The sequence below is a fragment of the Nothoprocta perdicaria genome, unplaced genomic scaffold (genome assembly GCF_003342845.1).
Source record: "Nothoprocta perdicaria isolate Ctin4 unplaced genomic scaffold, notPer1 scaffold_21, whole genome shotgun sequence".
Lineage (NCBI taxonomy): Eukaryota > Metazoa > Chordata > Aves > Tinamiformes > Tinamidae > Nothoprocta > Nothoprocta perdicaria.
This window is the reverse complement of record NW_020455316.1, coordinates 5942853-5963897: the sequence shown is the minus strand read 5'-3', so window position 1 is coordinate 5963897 and position 21045 is coordinate 5942853. Positions and strand designations below refer to the sequence as shown.

General features: G+C 38.3%; 1 protein-coding gene across 1 annotated transcript in view; it reads right to left on the bottom strand.

The window, feature by feature from the left end:
• The window catches only part of PHIP (pleckstrin homology domain interacting protein), an 83061-nt gene that overhangs the window by 13438 nt on the left and 48578 nt on the right, over positions 1-21045 (bottom strand). Inside the window, exons 16-27 of the mRNA XM_026038429.1 lie at positions 20736-20859; positions 15541-15681; positions 14065-14141; positions 13270-13501; positions 11113-11232; positions 8256-8363; positions 7742-7866; positions 7416-7498; positions 4281-4392; positions 4004-4065; positions 3202-3357; positions 1302-1422 (exon numbers count right to left, since the gene is read on the bottom strand). Of these exons, the coding sequence (XP_025894214.1) occupies positions 1302-1422; positions 3202-3357; positions 4004-4065; positions 4281-4392; positions 7416-7498; positions 7742-7866; positions 8256-8363; positions 11113-11232; positions 13270-13501; positions 14065-14141; positions 15541-15681; positions 20736-20859 (1461 nt within the window). The remainder of the gene's footprint in view (positions 1-1301; positions 1423-3201; positions 3358-4003; positions 4066-4280; positions 4393-7415; positions 7499-7741; positions 7867-8255; positions 8364-11112; positions 11233-13269; positions 13502-14064; positions 14142-15540; positions 15682-20735; positions 20860-21045) is intronic.

Here is a 21045-nt window from a genome sequence, read left to right as displayed (position 1 = left end):
TTTTATATATATATATATATATAAACTTCCACTTCTATACTAGCAAAATGCAATAAATGAAGGAAAATTCTGCCCAGTTTGTTTTTRAAGAGTAGAGGGAAGTGGGGAACCATTTAACATGTTTAATGTAAGCGTTTAGATGCAATTCAATTATGCTTGCAGGTCCAATATTTAGGTCTAAAATATGAAGAAATGATGGGGACCGAAGGATATTTCTTGTTTGCTTGGTTTGTTTTGTTATTTACATCCAGCTATGCTAAAATTCCCTGTTTCACACGGAAGGACACGCTCTCAGGTAAGCCTCATGAACAGCTACCCAGGACATCACAGGCGGTATCAACATTCCCTCCTGCCGAACGTGAAGAAAAACATTTAACTGGGAAACAGAATATAGGGCAGAATACAGCACTCCTCCTACCTGCTGGGTTTTGGCAATACTACAAACCAGTAAGAAGTGGTTAACTAAAGAAGTTATGCTAATTACCAAAATAACTGATTTTAATCAGTCCATCAAATTTTGATCAAATAAAACAAAATGATTCAAAAATTCCTTGCCGCTTGTGATTACCAAGCAGTACAGTATGAACTGTCTATCCATCCCTATATGCCCAATAGAAACAGTAGAGGGAGAAYACTTTTTAAATAAGATGTTTTTTAAGAATCCGAAGAAAACAAGTATTTTAAAGCAATATGMTCCAATTTGGATTACATTTACTACAAAATAAATAAAAACAACCACAAAAGAATTGCTTGTAATTATAACTTTGAAGGTTAAAAGGTTCATCAACAGTTATTTCCCGTTACTATCCAACCAAATAACATAAATGATTGGCCTTGACATTCTAAATTTTATTAAGCTTTCTTTTCTGTGTGCTTATCTAAATAAACAATGCAAGATTTTGCAAAATCTTTTTACTTTGTAGAAAGTACAGAAGGTAAGTAATGATTTACATGTAAGGTTTCTCCTATTAAATTTGAAAAAATAATTAAATGGAAACAGAATTCTTTTGACTAAAATCACTTTAAAGACCTAAGCTCTGCTCCAGCAATTTCAGTCTCACACAGAGTTGGCTTATTTGTATAAGCACAAGCTTGCATACCATGTCGTTCTAAAATGAATTTTGCAGAAGAGATTTTCAATCCCATTTAATGTTTTATCAAATGAAAACCCAGCTCAAGGACAGGTGAGATGAATGGAAAGAGAGCCGCCGAACCCATCTCCTAGTCAGGAATTACAAGACAGCAGTTATTGAAAATAGAGYTGACAGTGCTTCGCAGTAGTAACTCAGACTTGATCTAACCTGTAGAATCTGCTTTCCAGTCTCTGTTTAATGGTACTGAGGTCGGTGGGATAGGCCACGACAGTGCAGTACATCGGGTAGGCCTGAAGATCCACAGGTGCAACAAAGGCAGACGCAATATCTAGACAGAAAGTTCAGTCATACACACAAACCCATCCCCTATTGCAGTCTTAAGAGCCCCCCACCTGCACAACATGGTATTTCTGCACGTTTGAAACACACAGCAATTACCCAACAGAATTAAGATATGAAGCTCAGCAAGGTTAGTACAACACGGACTAATTTTAATTCATTTTATATCGCTACTCTCCCAATTTCAAAAAAAGCAATTAGTTAAATTCTTATCACTAAGCTGCAGCCTGATTTTGGTGTCATTAAGACAGTAAAGTACAAAAACAAAACAACACACAAAATAAAACCGAGCCATARCCTCCTGGTCCCACAAAACACAAAGCTGCCTTCCCAAGCCAATCAACCCCTACTGCAGTTTTAGTCTCTATATCTACAGAATTCCTTTTTCTCCTCCTAGGGTTGGAAATATCACATGCGCTCGGGCACATCATTCCAACTTCCTGTATTTCCTTCTTGAGGTGTGGGATTATAAAAACAATTTTAAACCTGGAAGTCCCTCTAAAGTCTTTAAAAACAGAAGACACATTGTTGCTAAACAGATCGTTCTTCTCTTACAAACTATTTACTTGCTCTTAGGCATGTTCTAGCAACTGGCACCCTGTACACATAAGAACCATACATATTATCATTAAATCCCAAGCTAAACAGTATGTCATTTGACATACTGCAAATATAAAACCATTACTGCTGAATGGTATGCATAATGAAAACAATTAAAATCTCTCTTACACATTTTTGTATAATTCTGTAATCTGGATTAATACAGTGTTATAGATACTGTCTTTCAAYAGCAAAAATACATCTCTTATGCAAACTGTCACCAAATAAATCATATGCAAATTATCTAGGTATTAAAAATATTTCAAGATATAGGAGTTGGGAGAATTTGTTTTGAATAGTGTTCTGCCTTTCATTACGTACTTCGGATACAGTTTAAAACAAAAATCCCTGACAATTCAGGGAGCTACTGACCACGTTACCCAAATGGTTAATGCTGCTGTCCAAGGGTGCACTCAGCACAAAACTCAGCTCAGGTCCTGCCTACGTCCTGCCTAGCAGACCTCCTTCTGATATTCCGTTCTGTGAGCATGTGAATGTCTCAGTTAGGACAATTTTTCCAAAAGTTGGCTGTAAAGAGTAATTGCTCTACAGCCTGTTAACACACAGTGACTTTTCACAAGTTAATCAATTACTTTACCCTCAACGTTTTGCTTTTAATAAGCATCTCTTCTGCTGTTCAGATACAAGTCAGTGGATGTGGRAAAAGTAAAAAAGAGAATTAAAAAGGCCAATAAAGGAGAAATCTACATATGGGTGTCCATTCTGTAGGTAAATACCTAGCAGTCTTCTTTCTGCTTGTTGTATAACTAATGTTATGTTTATCATAAGGCTGATAATTTTAATCCTACCCCACGGATACTAGTAGCCAAATTCTGAAATCAAGAACTTGTTTTTAGCATTAAAAATAAATAAAAGCATCTTGCATATGTCAAATTATCTATCAAAAATTAGTTATCTTTGATGGATAATTCTATCAAAAATTAGTTATCTTTGAAAATCAGAGAAAATTTAGATTTTAAATATACTTGAACTATAAAAAAATCTAAAAAAATTACACATTACAAAAGACTTGTTTTAGTTCACCAAGAGATAAAAGTATAGCTTTTACAGCATCAGCAGTTACTGATTTCTGCAAATTTGAAAGCACACACCAGCACGGTCTGCAAAATGTAAGGCAAGGCTGTTTCTTGGATTAACTGGCATTTACCGAGAGTCATGAGCTGGTTGATGCCTGCGATAATTCTGTCGCACTCCTCATCCCGGGTCCTGGAACCCCACTCCCCATCCAGAGGTTTGTAGAGCAGCGTCCTGCGTTCATCATCTGTTAAAGGAACACTTGTTCCCAGTTCTTCTGGAAATACAGCTAAAATGAAGCATGAAAACTAAATAAAGCATCTTATGTAATCTTGTTAATATATGCACACACCAATATACGTATTGTTTTCTTCAAACAAGAAAAAACAACACGAAGATAAATATCATTCTACTAAACGACAGAAATCCACAGCTCTTGATCTTCCCAAAGATTTGCTCTGGACCACGCAGGGAGCAAACTCTACTATGAGCAGACCACCAGTGTGCACGGATCCGCGTTGCAGCTCCAATGCACTGAACATCTGCGGCTCGCTCACAGGTCTCAGAGCATCCAGCCTTCCCCAAGCTTATGCGGGGCACAGATTCACCTTCAAGCCTTTCTAACTGCACAAAAAGACCATGTTTCATAACTTTAGTAGCATTTCTAGCTACTTCCAACATACAGCCACACTTATATACAAAAATAAATAAAATAAATTATATATAACACACACATTGTTTTCCAAGGGAAGACTGCAGTTCATTCAGTTCATTTACTTGCAACCCAATAYAACTATGATCTTCAGATACAAATGATTTGTGGGTTCCTCCCCTCCACCCATTCCTGTCCAACAGATATACATTACTTTGGTGATAACAGTTTCCATCATTTTTATCCACCCTCCTTAGGCAAATTAAATGATTATGTTTCGTACCATTACTGGGTATCAGCTCCATGTCCCAAGGACTCATCTTCTCGGTATCCCCATTGTCCCAGCTTAAAAATAACCACAGTAAAATTACCTACTAATGGTGCTTAAACAACATAATTAGTTAACGACTGTAATAACAACATGTCTATATACAATAAAGTTTTAAAATAAGCTAGTACAGTGAGATGCATGACTGAATTTAATGAAAGCAGGTTGCCACAATCAGTATATCCAATGGARTATCTAATGAAAATAAAAGACTGAAGAGAAGTTTGCTAACCAGACGTTGTAGCACTGGAAGAGGCTGTCAGGATAATCCGGCTGAAGAGGCTCCTGGCTTTCAATTGTTCCAAACCACCAGGCATCATCTATCACCGACCGGAAACGATCACCTGGGCAGGAACACAAAGTGATGTCCTCAGTACAAGGCACCTCACTCCTCTCACCAAAAGCAGCTTTTAGACACCCCTAGATTGATCTTGGAAACACAAATCCCTTGGAACACTTGCACCAACAGGCATATATATCTTACAACCACATCTTCTTAATGATACTAGTAGATTCTTCCTGGAGGTTGCTTTAAAACCACAACAAAGCAGTTAGCTATTAACACAAAAATGATTAAAGATTTGCACATATTCACACAACCAATTCATATAAATTTACTTCCTAAATGCAGATGAAACTAAGACATTTCAATACTGTGACTCCTTCAAAACTAAAATCTACTTGTATTAAATATTCCATGCTTCCTTTAAATAACTGCATTCTGTGACACTTCTGTATGGGGAATACTTCTACATGTTATTCAATTCCTCTTCTGAGTCTAAGTGTGAGGTTTTTTTTATCTCCTTGTGTAAACAGCTCCTTAATTTAACTCAAAGGTTCACTTCCTTTACTACACAGGTGACATGACTAATGAAAAAACAGATGTAATCTCTTTAAAGGTAATTTAAATTTGATATTTCAAGAACTGCACTTTCTTTTAATGGAATCTGAGGAACATAGGCACACTTTCTCAACTGCTGCAATGTTTTTCTATTTCTATATATCCACATGAAGAGAAAAAAATCCTGTCCAAATGTCTGCTGCAGATGCCTGCAGTATTAGCAATTATATAGACTTCCCAAAACATTCCTCTTTTCCGGACATTTTTCTTTTTAACTTAAAGGATTGCAATTAATGCCAGGAGAAACACCAAGCTTTCATTAATAGTCCAAATTGTGCTGAATGTAACAGAACAAAGTATGTGAAGTATCTAAAAAAAATAGATAAGGTAAGTAGCAGTTAGGCCTTGCTTATTTCATAGGCATGAGCCACTTCTAAGAGCTGTAAAGGAAAGTGCTGCTCCATGGCATTCCCTAGGGATCAGCTTTTACAAAGATGAAGATGTCAGCTGGATGAAATGCACGTTGAACTTACAGTGGCTGCTGCATAAGGAACAGACATTCCCACCTGTCTAAGACAAAAGCTGCAGCAATCTAAGTGGAAGAGGTTTAGCCCAAGTACTAGCACTCTTGTGAAACTATATGTAATAATACAACCAATATATGCAATGAGAATCTCAGTAAAAATAGAGCAGTATCACTTGTCAAAGTTTAGAAGTTTCTTTCTAAAAGCATTTATTTGCATATATATATATATACATATATATATATATATATAAATACCAAAGAACCCTATGATCTTTTTATGGATAGATAGATAGCAGTTTAGGAAAAGTGTTTCTTAAAAATGCAAATACAAAAAACATACCACAAAAAATGTTACCAAGGATTGCTATCATTAAGCTATGATGAAAGTCAAACCATATAGGACAAGGTTGGAAAAGTTTAAAAAGCTCAGTGCTTTAATAACCTACAAAAATGTAGGCCGAATTACTTCCTAACCAGTGTACAATTGGACCTGTACARTTAACAGCTATAGAAACACTGATTTATAGACTAAGTGGCAGAAATCACAGAGTAATAAAACACATAGTGACAGGAGTCCTGAGAAGACAAACTGGCAGCCGCATGATTTGCAAAGATGATCAGTTTGTGGCTGAAGAGCCACCATAGCAGTTCACAAGACCTGGGGCAGATCAGAAGCAATCTGAAGATTTCACATTCAAACGGTTCAACATGCAGGACCAGTTTCATTCACAGTAAAGCATATACTCCCAAACAGAAAGGATGATCTATCTTCAAGGAGTATTTCCATACTGTGTCCCTCCCCAGGATAAGAGGGACGTGGAGCTTCTCGAGCAGGTCCACAGAAGAGCAACTAAGATGATTAAGGGACTGGAACATCTCTCGTATGAGGAGAGACTGAGTGAACGGGGCCTGTTTTCTCTGGAGAAGAGAAGGCATCATGAGTTAAGCAAGGACATCATGACGTACAGAGGATAGGTGGATCAGTCCATCTTTCCTGGCAAAAATATCTGATAAAGAAGTAATATAAAAGAGTTTTCAAMATCCAGTTGAGCCACCTCTTCACTTAGCTTCATTAGGGGAACAGTGACCAACTACCCTCAACTCTGAAGAGTCAATAATACTTGCTCAATCTCTCAATCTTTTCAGTTTAAATCTTTTCAGTTTAAAAAGCCATCTAAGGTTGTTCTTGGGAATGAGAACATATGTCATTAAAAAAAAAAAGAGAGAGAGAGAGAGAGACAAGACGACTAGAGAATAATTTTATTATATGAGTCTTTTGCTAAGGATTCCTTGTTAAACGGTAGTCTTTCCCATAGAACCTTCCCATCCAAAGATGTCCAGGAAAAAGACCTGACTGCAGGACACACCTGCAATGGACCCTCTCCAGGATCCACCACTTTGAAATAACTGAGCAAAGAGAACAAACAGGCAACGCGCCCCTATCGTGCAGTTCTGTACTGTAACGATACACACTCCAAGGATGCTCAGACATATGGAGTTGAGAAGGGAATTTAAATGAGCAAAAAGAGATGGCAAGGGCATATTTCTTATGCAAACTCCTTAGACTCATAAATTTCAAATGCTTGAAAAATGTTGCTGTATTTCCACAAATGAACAGGACTGAAGATAGACATTTTTTCTAGTAGTGATCTAGTCATAAAAGGCCCTTTAAACTACAGAAACAAATGATATATAGAATAAAATAAATGAGCTCCCAGGAAAGACCATATTTTAAAAACATATACATATACATTCTTAATTCCTCCCTGCAAACAGGTAACAAAACAGGTAACCTTTCCTTTGTACTTAATTTCTTTGACACAATACCATTAATACTTTGGTCATTTCTAAATTCAAAGGTGAAGTGGGACCCTGTATCTAAAAGCAGAGACCTTTTTCTCCAATTCCAGTCTGGTATTTCAATTTAATTTGCCACAGCCTGCTTTTTAAAAAGTTATAATGGATAAATAGATAATTAAATAAATACACTCTTCACATACCTATATTCCACCGCCTATGCTTTGCATCATCAAACTGCTGCCTCAGGACTAGAAAATCTATGACATCAGGCATATCGTGGTACCTAATTACAACAGAGGATGAGACTATTAAGTGGTAAAATAGTAAAAGCAAACAGATAATTAATAATTACATTATTAACAATTGAACACACTTGATTTCAACACTTCGAAAGAAAAAGCTCAAGATATATCCTTAATGGTATCATCAAATAAAAAAGAAATTACAAAGAAATTACAAAAAAACACCACCAACAACAAAGTCTCATTTTGAATATAAATAGTGCTTTGAATGGTGCTTCTCTTACTTCATGGTGAATGATCCTCCAGTCAGTTTACCCGTGTCCGGGTCAAGAAAAGCTAGTTTGAGACAGCAGAGAGTTGGCAAGCCCACTTCATACTTAATACCGACTATTTTCATCAGCTCTTGCTCCTGAAACAAACAGAAGGTTATGSAGTACTGCTCAAGTTAAGGTGACTCTCTGAAACACTAAAATATGAGTGTACCAAAAACACTAGATTTCTGTCAGACCACGCCCAAACAAGTATCTAAAGTCTGTTCTCTTAAACAAAAAACTGCTTTCCAATATGACATATTTTTATGTTTGTGCTGAGGTATAACCACAGCAATAACCACATACAGCATAACAGCGATATTTGCTCATCAGATCACAGAAAACAGCATTAACTCTGAATTTCCTGGCCTGTCATTTAACTTTTCATATCTTAAAATATTATAGCAACACCGATATCAAGAATCCTCTTCCAGTTACTTTCCAAACTTTTTATCATGACTCCAAACAAAAAACAAAACAGTCATACCCGCAATTCCATTTTATGCCAGGGTTGCTTTTTGGGGTTGATGCTATATATTTTGTTCTTTTTAGCCATCACAACGTAGGCCTCGTGACCTTGTCGGAAATAGTAAACCTGCGAGTGAAACGTAACAGTTAGCCGACCAAAGCTGAGCTGCCCACATCCCCTGCCACGCGCTGCCTTTATTCTCAYCCATCACTTAATTTTTGCTCTCTGTTTTTCATGCTTAAATCACAGGTACTCAGAAATTATGCAATGAACAGTTTTTAGGGGATTTTTATACAAATAAACCCACTTGCCTTTGTGCAAGCTTTGCAAAATCTTGCAATACTACAAAAAAAAAAATTTGCCAACTACTTTCTACATTTGTAGTTATGGAACCTTCTTAGTGTCATTTACCAGCATTTTTTTTTAATGGAGGGGGACCCTATAGCTTCACATTAAGCTTCAAAATTTTCCAACCTTGTTTTTCAGAGTATTTGACATACAAAGAATCCTCCTAGGAAAAAACGAGCACGGTAATTACAGGAAGCATGAAATCTGAGAAACTACTACATACTTCAACAATCTAACTGATGGGAAGAGGAAAAGAACCTACAGAATGACAGAGCTAGAACAGTATCAATTTAAATTACACTTTCAAYATTGTGACAATTGTTTCCCATAAAAACACATCTTCAAGTACAAAATAACTCACTGAGTTGCTTGGGCTACAATTTCTCCTACACTTAACTGTTTGAGCTAAATCTCTGCCTAMATTCAACCCACTGTTTAAAAAATGAATTTGTTTTTGCTTTTGTACATGGCTACAAGCATTACATCTCCCTTCAAAACAACTAATGAGAAGAACATTTGAGGCAAAAAGAACCAGTGTCTTTTTCCAGGAAATTGTATTTTTACCGCAGTAAATTCCTGTTTCCACGTAATTTGTTGTAGGACTGAGWCCGGCTGTTCCTCATGGAGCAAACAGCAAAATATTACAATGCACATTTACTCTCTTTGGGCAATCATGCTGGCCAATTTTGCTACGTTTCCACTGGTCTGGTCKGTAAATGGCACTACTCAGAAAGGGAAGAAGGGGGCACACGTGCTCTTCTTACACACTGTGTACAACTGAACACAGGACTACAGCTGTTTCCCCACCGTTTGTACTGTTGTAGAAAGGGGAAGTTTGAAACCTCTCTCCTCCCAAATCTTACAGAAGGTTTCAACCATCCCACCAGAATGCTCAAAGGGAACATGAGACCTCTTCTCTCACCATGCTCCTCCGATGAGGATCATCTTTTATATATCTTTACTTGTGTGGAACTCAAAAGTAGCTTTTCAAGCTTTTAGCATTGCAAGCAAACGTAGGATGGGTAAGTAGTCAGAGATGGGGTTTTAGAGTAAGCAGCTTGATTACAAATGTACTTGACTCTGTACTTTCTAGGCACAGGCCAGGAAAATTCCTTCTAACCGATATGAAGCTTTTTTTTTCTGCAATCAATCACACTCTACTTAACTATTCAGTGTAAAGCTACYGAGTGGGTGCCAAGCCGAACACAAGAGTCGATCTTACTGAGCTGCTGGAGGACACGACGGTGGGTCCCAGGGCACGCAGAAATCCGTGGCCGCTCCGCAGGASAGGCCTCAGGGCCCACACGTTTTCACTTGGACTCGGCATTGCGGCCTGCACACGCCCCCGAGAGGCCTATGGGCAGGTGCCGTGACCCAACCACTCTGTCCAGGTGTTACCACCAACCTGAAACACTCCCACCCTTGCTCAGGCAGCGAGGCCAAGGCAATCCCTGTGCAGCTGCACTGGGACCAGGATCCAAGAAGGCACCTAGTAAGGCCCAAGGCAAGCGGCACGTGCAGCCACAGCCCCTCACACACCTTCCAAGGTGGCARTCACCAACACTGCAGCTCGGCAGGGGACTCCAAGGGGTCACCAAGCGCCGCGGGGCTCTAACTGTTTCCCCAGGATGTGATGCACCCAAGAGCCCCCATTCAGTTCCTCAGAAACGGCTCCCCCAAGAGCCAACGGGCTCCTCATAAGGCAACTACTTCCTTCTATTTGAATCTGAGGGAATTTGGGAAACATTCACAGGCTCTACTTTTCACGACTGTCTTCTATCTGATACTATTTCTCCATGAAATTCACTATGCCGCCCATATTTTATATATTCAAAAGCAGTGATTGGKGTGTGCCTCCTTACTACTACTGTATCGCGAGACTTTTGTACCATTTTTGGTATAAACTTATCTTGTGGTTCTTCATGCCAAGAAAATAACAAAAGCTTTCTGAAGCTGGAAATTCAAGAACCTCTCTAGAATACATCAGGTTTTCAGAAGTACCAATTCCTCCAGTATTTTCTAAAAATACAATGTTTCATTCCAGGGTTTTACTTTTCAAAGAGAAGTCTTTCTGTCCAAAACTGAAGCATTYTGAAGAACGCCTAAGTTCTTATTAGACTTCTTACATATTCTTCAGCATACAGGATTCCCTAAAATTAAGGACTAACTTCACTAGGTGGAGCATTTCATGCTTAAAGCAGTTTGTATAAGCATGTCATAAAGAAAGTAATGCTGAACACAGCATAGYAAGGTATATTACTGTAATAGCACGGAATAAAAACAGCCAAATACAACACTGTGCACAGAAGCCTTTCAAGTACGGGAAAGATTTGAATACTGAAAGTGATGAGAAAAAAAAACGGTTTAAAATGAAARAAAAACTGGAATAATCAATGTATGTTTTAGGGGCAATTCAAAATACTCTGGTAATAAATGGTATTTAACCTCTGAAAAAGTGTTTGCATGAAGCCAAAAAAGGCAAGAATATGCTAAAAGAAGCAAGAATACTGAAGAAAAACTACAATACCTCATCCCCCATCTGTGGCACAAATGGGCATCGCCGTGGAATGGGATCTGTAATCCATGCTGAGGGCAGCCATTCTTCCAGTGTCAAACCATTTTCTGCCAAAACTCCTACAGGCAGCCTCTGCAGAAAAGGCACAGGGAAAATGAGCATGAACAAGAACTATTGTTTGGGGAATTGCTGTGTTTTGGCAAGTATACTATTAAAGACAAATGCTATTTCTTAAATATATTATAGTGTAAAAAGGAAAGTATTGCTCATGTGAATTCTTACTGAAAAGCTTTCAATAATAGCACTTAATAATGAGGAAGAGACTAATCTCAGTGAATTTACCTAATCATTTCCAAAACCCTACAACTTCTGCTAGTATTTAGCTCCACAAACTAATTCCATGCTCAGCTGGTTTGGGTTCTTCTGGGGGTTGCTTGTTTGGGGTGGCTGTTCTTTTCTGAGCTTGATGTCTCTGTGTCATTGGATGCCTCACAGTGAGAAAGGGAAGAAACCTTTCTGCATTTATTACCTTCTAAACCATTCACAGCTTCATTAAAGCTYTTAAGCATACCACCTCATCCCAATATCTCTCATCTAACAATGAAAGTCAGTCTATTTTACCTGCCTCAATGCAGAAAATAAACTCCTGATCTTGTCCTAGCCTTCTTTCCTTTTATATCCTGCTTTAAACTGACTTTTGGTCAAGAATTAGAATTAGAAATGTAAGCACTCCTCAAGATCTGGTAACCTTGATAGCAGCTATGGAGAAGGATGATGTTCTGCTTATTTTCCTCAACTCCTACCATTCCGTAGGGGGGCAGCCCTCAGAGGCCTCATTCCTCAGTGATACYACCTCGCTCTGATTCAGGTGCAGTAACAGGAGGAACTTGCTATCAAGCAGGCCAAGGAGCTCTCTGAACAACCTGCAGRAAGGTGCCAGGGGCTCTCAGCCACAGGAGACTTCGACGACAAGCACCCCTCAGGTAGGACAGGTCYAGATAGTCCCTCCAGCCTAGCATTTTGTGCATGAGAAAAAAGGTGCATGTTTTGTGCATGCTGCACTAGGTCATGTCTAAATACATTAAGCCAGGATGTTTTTGGAATCAAAGACCTCCTACAGAGGTCTATAGATCTACAGATCACATAGTTCAGCCTTATCTATGATAGTAAAGACTAAATTAGAGGCTTCATTCATTAAAGAAGAAAACGAAACAACAGCAAAACCCACCCTACTACTCATGAGAATTCTGATTCCAGCCTATATAAATACCAAGATATTGTTAATAACAGTACTACAAAAGTGACTGCATCCAATTAAAAAAGCCTAATCAAAGAGTAAGGATTGCCACCTGGCATCCTGCACTTCACGTGTTAGCCAATGCTATGGCAACCTGCATCTTGAAGCAGCTTTTTGCCAGCCTACCTTCTCCATTCTAATGTMGGACAAAATGCTGAATTAGTGATTSTAAGGACCTCCTAATTTTGTAAGATATTTGGTTGCTGAGATAATACAGTTATTTCCTTAGATAATACAAAAATCCAAGCTACAAGTTTATGAAAGCCATTAGCCACCAAACATATCACGTATGGTCTCTATGAGGAAACAAGAAACCAAGTTTACTGAATTTAACATCCACTTCACATGCACACAAACAAGAAAAACAAAAGCCACAGAAAACTTTCACGCAGTGCAGCAAACAGGAACGACATGGCCATGTTAGAAAACAAGCAAAATCAAACAAAAAATTATGATCAAGAGAAATTGCTCTTGATGTGGTTTATGCTGAGCACAGTGCAAGCAGCATACACCATGGAATTAGAAGAAAGCCTAGGGTTGGGCGAGCCTAAAAGCAGTCCAGCTTAAAAGACACAGACATACATCAATACTCAATACATCTGCAGAATGGAAATTTCTGGTCTGAAATAATACGGTGTTAAGGATATTCAAAGTGTTAAGTAAAACACCTCAAATTAGAAATGGTGTCATTACAGCAATCCTTCATTTGACTTGTAAGAGGCAGTAATTATCATTAACATTAATTACTTGTAAAAGTCAAGATGTGTTAGCAAATTGGATAATATTCAGTTGTATACATAACTGAAACAGTCATCTGATTATTTTTATGACAGTACRAGTAAGGATCTAGCAATATCTAAAGTAGATCTAACCTTCTGCTTTCTCTCTTTGGGTTTCCTCTTCTTTGGTGATGTTGTTGGTCCATCTTTCTCCTCATTCCCTTTTTTCCTTTCTTTTTTAATTTGCTTCTTTTGCTTTTCAGGTCCTTCTTCATCCTCTGAACTGCTTTCTGCTTTCTTTGTTTTGAGTTTAGGGATTTTCTTTGGTGGTTGCAGGTTGATCCCTGCATCTGCCGTCCAGTCAGAATAATCACTAGAATAGTCACTAGGGGTGGAAAGTCAAAGAAAAAAGAAAGAAACAGAAACTGAAATCAATTCACAACACCATGGTTTGTATAATATAATTCAATGCCAGATTATGTTAGAGTTATGCTCTAGCCAACTACAATATTTTAAAATTGAAAAGCAGTATCTAAAATCTCATATTCACACTATATTTACAGCAGTTGTAAAATAAGACTGAATCACTTCAAGATTTTTTGTAAGATGCTCAGCTTCTGGTATTACAGAAAATGAATCCGATGTTCACTTTGTCAGTTCAAGAAAATTTTTCATTCTGGATATTGTTTGAAGATCTTTAAACAGAAGTTCAAAAACATACTAAGGTCAAGGAGGTAGCACTTGATCCACTTTATTTCTTTATCATTAAGAGGAAATCAAGGGTTAAACTATCTCAATCTTTGCTCTCTAATTGCAAACCAAGAGTCAGCAGAGGCACTTGCACAGCCCAGACAGCAAGCGTTTACTAATCCTAACTAACTGTTTACAGAAAAGGGCTACAAAATTTTCCAGCAGGCCTTTTTTTCTGTAAGATATACTGTAACTTACCTAGAGCTGCCATCACTGTGCCACGCTCTTTCATCATCTTCTGATGTCCCACCACTGGCAACAACTGCTTCTCCTTCCTAAGGAGACGTCAGAATTAAAAAAACAGAATTTTCCTCGGAAAAATAGTAACATAGGACAATATGACTAACAGTCTTTCAGGCTCTCTGTATATGTATCAGAGAAGCTTTGCATTTAAAAAAAAAAAAAACTTTAATTTGCATATATTCAATTTAGTTGACTTATTTAAATGAAAGCTAAACGAAAAATATTTGTATTTCCAAAGATGTGGAAATTCTATCAAATGAAAATCAGGATATGCCTTAGGTATGTTCTTATTACTCATTTCATTTTAGCTACACATGCAGACTTGTGTCTATTTCCAACCAATYCTCAATGTCTAGAGAGCAAATGTTCTCAGACTCTGACAGCTGAAACATCCCCAGCAAATCTTAGCTCTCCTGACCTTAAGTCACTTCACCTTTATGCCCCTTCCTCTAAATACCGTTCATCACTTCATGCTGTGTTAGTCTGTGTCTACGTATGTGCACATACACAAGTACACCCCATTTATCTCTCCCATCTCAAATGAAAAATCAGAATGTTGATATATGATCGCTATCTACCATATATAGTATCCTCTATTTTACACATATGTTTTTTTTTTTTATAAATTGTCCTTTTAGCTTTGAATGTAATGAAGTTGCATAAATATATCGGTTGACTAGGGATTGCATTTTGCATTCAGGAAGCAAATTTACTTTTTTTATTAAATATCTGTCTCCTTTAAGCAGTTTTACTTTTATCAGACTTGGCATCCTGTGTAGCTGACAAAAAAAAAGGTTCATTCAAACTTGCTACTTTTATAGCCTTTTTATGTGCAAGTCTTTAATCCTGAGGTKAACACAATTTAAAATCATCTCCACTCAAATTCAAACATATTTGCCATATCGATTAGGCTCACAAATACCGAATCACAGGATGGTTGAGGTTGAAGGTGCCTCTAGAGATCATCTCGTCCAGCCCCCCTGCTCCAGCAGGGACACCCAGAGCACGGGGCACAGGGCGGCATCCAGGCGGGTTTGGAAGATCTCCAGAGAAGGAGACTCCACAGCCTCMCTGGGCAGCCTGTGCCAGGGCTCTGTTTCACCCTCACAGCAAAGTTCTTCCTCACGTGCAGATGGAACTGCCTGTGTTTCAACTTACACCAAGGTAAGATTCAATATCAAAAACACTTGCCTGGAAAAATATTCTTACAAATGAGTGTTGTCATATTTTTGACAATAAATTCTAAACCAAAACTAAAGACATAAGGACCATACAGGAAAACCTAACTCAATAACCATTTTTAAAGAAAGAAAACCCACAATGAAAATAAATCCTAAATTTCTGCTAGAAAGAGCATCTGATCAGCTGACAAGGGAGCTTTAACAGACAGAAACAGAGGCAGCAGCAGCGCCTCATGCCTGAGACTCTTACATCCGAGGAGCTGTGCCCATTTTCCAGCTCTTCTGCAGGCCGGGCAGTCTCTTCTGCGGCGTATCTGGTGCRATAGCTGTGCTGGTTGGCTTGCTGCTTTTTTGATTCACTGGCATCAAGTAAATGATCATGAGAATGGTTCTGTGGAAGCACAAAGTCAAGAATAGGTCACTTTTAAGTATGTATGTTATTTATATAAACTGATTTCAGATTAGTATCTTATTTAAGAATAACACTTCAAGAAGCAGTTTCTGTAGTAGCAAAAGATACACGCACTAATGTTAGAAAATTCGAAACAAGACCACATGTCCAAAACCAGACAGCAGCAGTGGTAAACAGCCTAACGTGAACACCAGGCAGTTCWGTATATTCTGTAAAAGWGAGAGAGAAAAAAAATCTTTCTGCACAGATGTAATGGGAAGTTCTTATCTAGAGTTATTAAAATTCTTCTTTACAGTACAAGATACACCTCCAGTTAATTGTAAAGACTTATAACAGCTCAAAATCATACTAACAAAAATAGCTCAGAGTAAACAGGAATAATACTCAAGGGGATAGGATAAGCCAAATTTCCCAGCAGAAGTCAATAAGCCTTTGTAAAATAGAGTTTACTGGTGCTTTGAACTTTGGGAACACTGTATTTGTTTAGCTTATGGCTCCAACTATACATCATAAGCAAAGCAAGCTGCTACATGACTTATATTCACTATAGAGCTCTTTTATGCTGTACAAACCCACACAGCTGCTGCAGCACTAGGATATTAGAATGGTGCCTTTTACAGATGCAAAACCTACACCAACGTTTCCTCCTCTACTAGTATAAAATGACAACGTGATACACACCATGGAGTATCACATGGAAATGACACACTGTATACGGGATACAACATTTGCCTGGTCGTAAATACTGACCATTATATGACCAGAAAACCAGACAGATAACATCCCCTAATAAACTTCCAGTCAACTCCTATCTGTCTCTTAACGCTTGGACCGAGTCTTAACGCTAGCTGGAGTCAAACAGCCTCTCGAAGCCTAGGACACTCCTTGGCTGGACTCAAGCTGGCAGCACACCCCACATCTCCTCAGGTTGCTCTAACCTTAGCACAGTGGCGACACAGCTCCAAGGCCAGCGGCTCAGTCCCATCTCCCACCAATCCCCCAGCACATTCTGCCCCCCGGCTTTCTGGGGGTGCTCGATTTTTGTCAGACTCTCGAGACTCTCTGCCGAAGCTCCCAAGCAAGCCATACAAGTGAGCACCGGAGCAAGGAGCTTCTCTGCCTTTCCAGAGCAGGAACTGGGAATAACGACTGTACACAGCACCAGCTGCCTGTATGCACCATGAAACAGCACACGAGAGAGCAAGGACAACGGAAATGGGATCAGGTAGGCACAATGAAACCGATGAGTCCAATATCCTTATCTTAATAAGGATACATTTTGCAGAAGCTACATGATACCACATAAGTTCATCTGTCTTTTGTCTCTGGAAATAAAAATCTCTCAAAGCTTACATCCTCCATTTCTACCTAGAGGTGGATGCCTGAGATACTGCATGCCTGAGAAACAAATATGCCTTGTTTTGTTTTTTGGTTTCAGACAGAAGCTGGCAGTTCAGAGATAGACAAAAATCAAGCAATTAAATCAATAAATAAGCTTCCCTGCATGGAAGCACCTATCAAAACCAGRACAAGCTGCTTGTGGAATGATCTAGTACCAAAGGAAAAAAAAATCAGTAGGTCATTGCAAATAATGAAGGTAAGGTATATTTATTACACATCCTGACAAGAATGTATTAAACATCCCTCCTACTCAACACAGCACTGCCAAAAACCTTTTGAAAACTTCCCAGTTGGGCAAATTCTTAGTACTGTATTTGGTGATGTGTGCACAACACACRCGTGTGTGGAGGTCTAAGTACAAAGAGAAGGTACTACAAGCATGGAGATTTGCAGCAATGACTAATGAAAACTCAGCTGATGCTCTGCTTGTACAACATGTATCGTAGAGCAAGAGCTTTAGATTGCACTCTACAGGGAGGCTTGAAAACTGAGCCAAGATCATTATGGATTTGAGGCTCAACCCTAACTTACTTTCTCTCTGTATACTATGATGAACAGTCACCACGTACATGCTGACAAGTGTGCATCACATCCAAGGCTTCCATTCAGTACTGGAGTTCATCTACGACACATTAGAAATTACAGCTGCTGCCAGAACAGTTTTTCTGAGAAATACAAGGGGGGACGTTCCCTGCATTTTCAGGGGTAGGTTCAAACAAGTCATCTGGGCCCAGCTCGGGGTACTTTTAACACCATTTAGGAAAGACCCGAGGACTCAATGGTGTCCTGACAACCTCYAGCTTTGGACATTACATTCACCTATCCGTAACACCAGGAAACAAAGCGTTGCTCTCACACAGGGTGGTAGGAATTTTGAAGACCTCTACCTATAATAATTTCACACTGTTTTTTTTTTAAACCAGCTGTTTCTGTTCACAAGCTAAATACTGTCCCCCCTTCACAAAGGCAGTGGGGATCAGTCTATGCCAGTAGGTTAAACAGGGCTGGCTCACCAGCCCATGCCTGGTACCAGAACGGGACCACCAAGACTCACCTACAACCTCCTTAGGACGACGACAGGAACGTGTCTGTAACGCTCTGCATGTGCCTTTCCCACAGGATGCTTTCTATGCGTCAGTCAGTCAGATGGTCTACGTAACTGCTTTAATTCTTGACTGGACACACTGCTTATACTCTTCATCCCACCATGTATGCCTGAACTTAATTTGTGTTTAATGAATTTCACAGTTTTTTCTGGAGAGAGATTTTCCTGAAGAGAAAGTATCTCTCTCCAGAAAAAAAAATACTACTAGCAACATCTTTAATAAATACCTCTATCCTAAATTAAATATTCTTCAACAACTGCAAGCTCTGCCCAGGCGACAAATTTAAGAAATCCCCCAATCTGTTAGTATATAAAGCAGTTATTACTGTAACTGTATTGTACTCTACTGTATTACTCTGGGGGGGAAAAAAATTACACAGTACTTTCCATTTCTATCTATAACCAAACAGTATTTATGTAAAGCCATACAGCCAGTATAAAGAACAGCAAGGAAAATGCTTCTATAACTATGTTACTAATGGGTATTAAAAAATATATAAAAAATAACAGAAGACAGTTTTCTGGACCGGAATCAGCCTTCTCTTTGCCAGGTCTGTATATAATTTTGTGACTAAAAAAGGGGACAACACCAATTCTAATTCACCATTCCAAATGCTCAGGAAATTACTGGGCAAAAATGTGCTTATATTAATGCAAAAACAAACAAAAAAAATGCTGAAATCTGAACAGTGTGCTAATTGACACTTAATTGCTTAGGACCAAGCATCCTTTTCGTAAATCTGTTTAGCTTATTAAAAGCCTATTTGATACCTACTTATTTCTTAGTCCCTCTGAGATCTTTCTCAGGAGATTTTCACCACTTCTCCATAAATCTCTGTGCTCCAAGTAGTGACAGATTTAACAAAGAATAAGCAAAGGGAAAGTATCAGATTTCTTTCCTGAGAAAGGCACATTCTCATCTGGATCAATATATGAAACTGAGCAAGCTTTGCTCTGCAGGATTTTAAGGACATAGATACATATAAAGAAAAGTTAGGATTCAAAAGGATCCAGTAAAACCTTTACATTATGAACACTAGCATTTTCTTCTCCAGAAGGAAGAATTTAAAGTCATCCATTATGAGTTTCTTCTCTCAAATACGTAATACAAGCAATTGCCAAAAACAAGATGCTGGACTAGTGCACCAGCTCATCCGCGCTCCTATTTTTATGCTCTAGTGGTATTTTAGGAAAACTATAACCCAATTAGAAATTCAAGAGTAAGCTGGTAGGAATGCACGGAGCAGGAAGGATCATTTGACTGCATGTGGTAGCTAGCGAGAAGGGGAAAAAAAAACCTCAAGCAGTGCAACTGTCCAAACATATTTAACGAAAAGCTACAAATAAGCACCAAAATCCATTCTCTCGGGTAAAGAAATAAAAAYTGCTTAAAATTTGAATTTTTGAGGCTCATCTATTATTCCCAAGAGAAGGTAGGAGTTACCAAATACTAAGATGACCTTGTAAGCCWTTAATGGGGCTTATTATGGCTGCCTCCAAACCTTAAAGTACAAAGAGCTTACTGCTACGTAGAAAAACTGGTAGATACCAGACACACAYACAAAATCACTTAATCTTACGTAAATGCACTTAATGGAGACTGCAGCACGAAAATATCTTCGCTTTTTACCTTTGACCCCTAAAGTGATTCGTACTATTTTCAAAGGGCAATTTGCAGGCATGGATTTTATTAGGCTTCCCCCTTTAAGTTAAGGGTGAAACTCTATTATCTATAGTACTATAACAGTGCTGCAACACCCAAAGCAGTTCACCTTTACCAAGTTATTAAAAAGAAAAAAATCTTCTCCTTTACAGAAGGTAGCTTTAGCATCTACGACTATAATTACAAAATTTGGTAGGTGTAGCAAGGAAAGAACAGAGAATCATGAGATGCACAAATAACCTGACTTATAATTACAAGTCCATAAAAGTTACATAAGAATTTAAGTCAATTATGACAACAAGCTTCATTTTTAATACAAATCACCTTTCCCTGTTTTCATCTATTCAGTCCTCTCTTTCCTGTGAGAAATGTACCTGTAGCTCCAGTAAAATACATGGCATACAAAATCCCCCACAAAACAGCACCATAATTATGAAGGTACTATGACAGAAAATACCTGATTCTTTATTCATTATGGGTTATGTGCTTAAATATATTCAGGTTAAGGACTGTGACTTAATTTTTAATCAATCTTTTCCACASTGGCTTTACACAAAACACTAAAAGAGAGCAGCAGGATGTATTGGTCAACATAATATATTTCCAACAGCAATTTTCCAACAGTCTCCAATACCAGATTTACAGGTCTTCTCACTTAAGGACTTCTAAAAGCAATCTCAGTTGCTTATTTAGAACATAGTTAAACATCAACAAATGTCCTCATTCCGGGAAGGTAAACACAGATTTCTGTGTTCCTGCTTTTTTAATTTAAAAATGAGAAAAATAATGTAAACTCGTGTGACCTAGATACACTGAACTAAATTTTACAGCTCTTACAATAATAAGGTACAAGCGGTTATTTACCTTAGAGAAAGTAGGCATTTTGTTTTCTCTTGGAACGTGACTTATTACATGCTTTCTTTTCTCTTCTGACCGATAAGCCCTTATTTCTTCTTCTCCCTTTGCTGTTCGCCACTCTTCTTGCCTACTGGAAATAGAAAATTGAGATGTTAACTTCAAAGCAAAAAACTACAGCTGAGAATATCTCTTCTAGCCATGGAATAAATGTTCAGTGCTTTTAATATTCTTTGAGTAGCAGTAGTTCCTCTCTTCAGGATCAGAATTCAACCTCAAAGTCATCCTTTCTGAACACTGAAAAATTTAAAATGCCAAG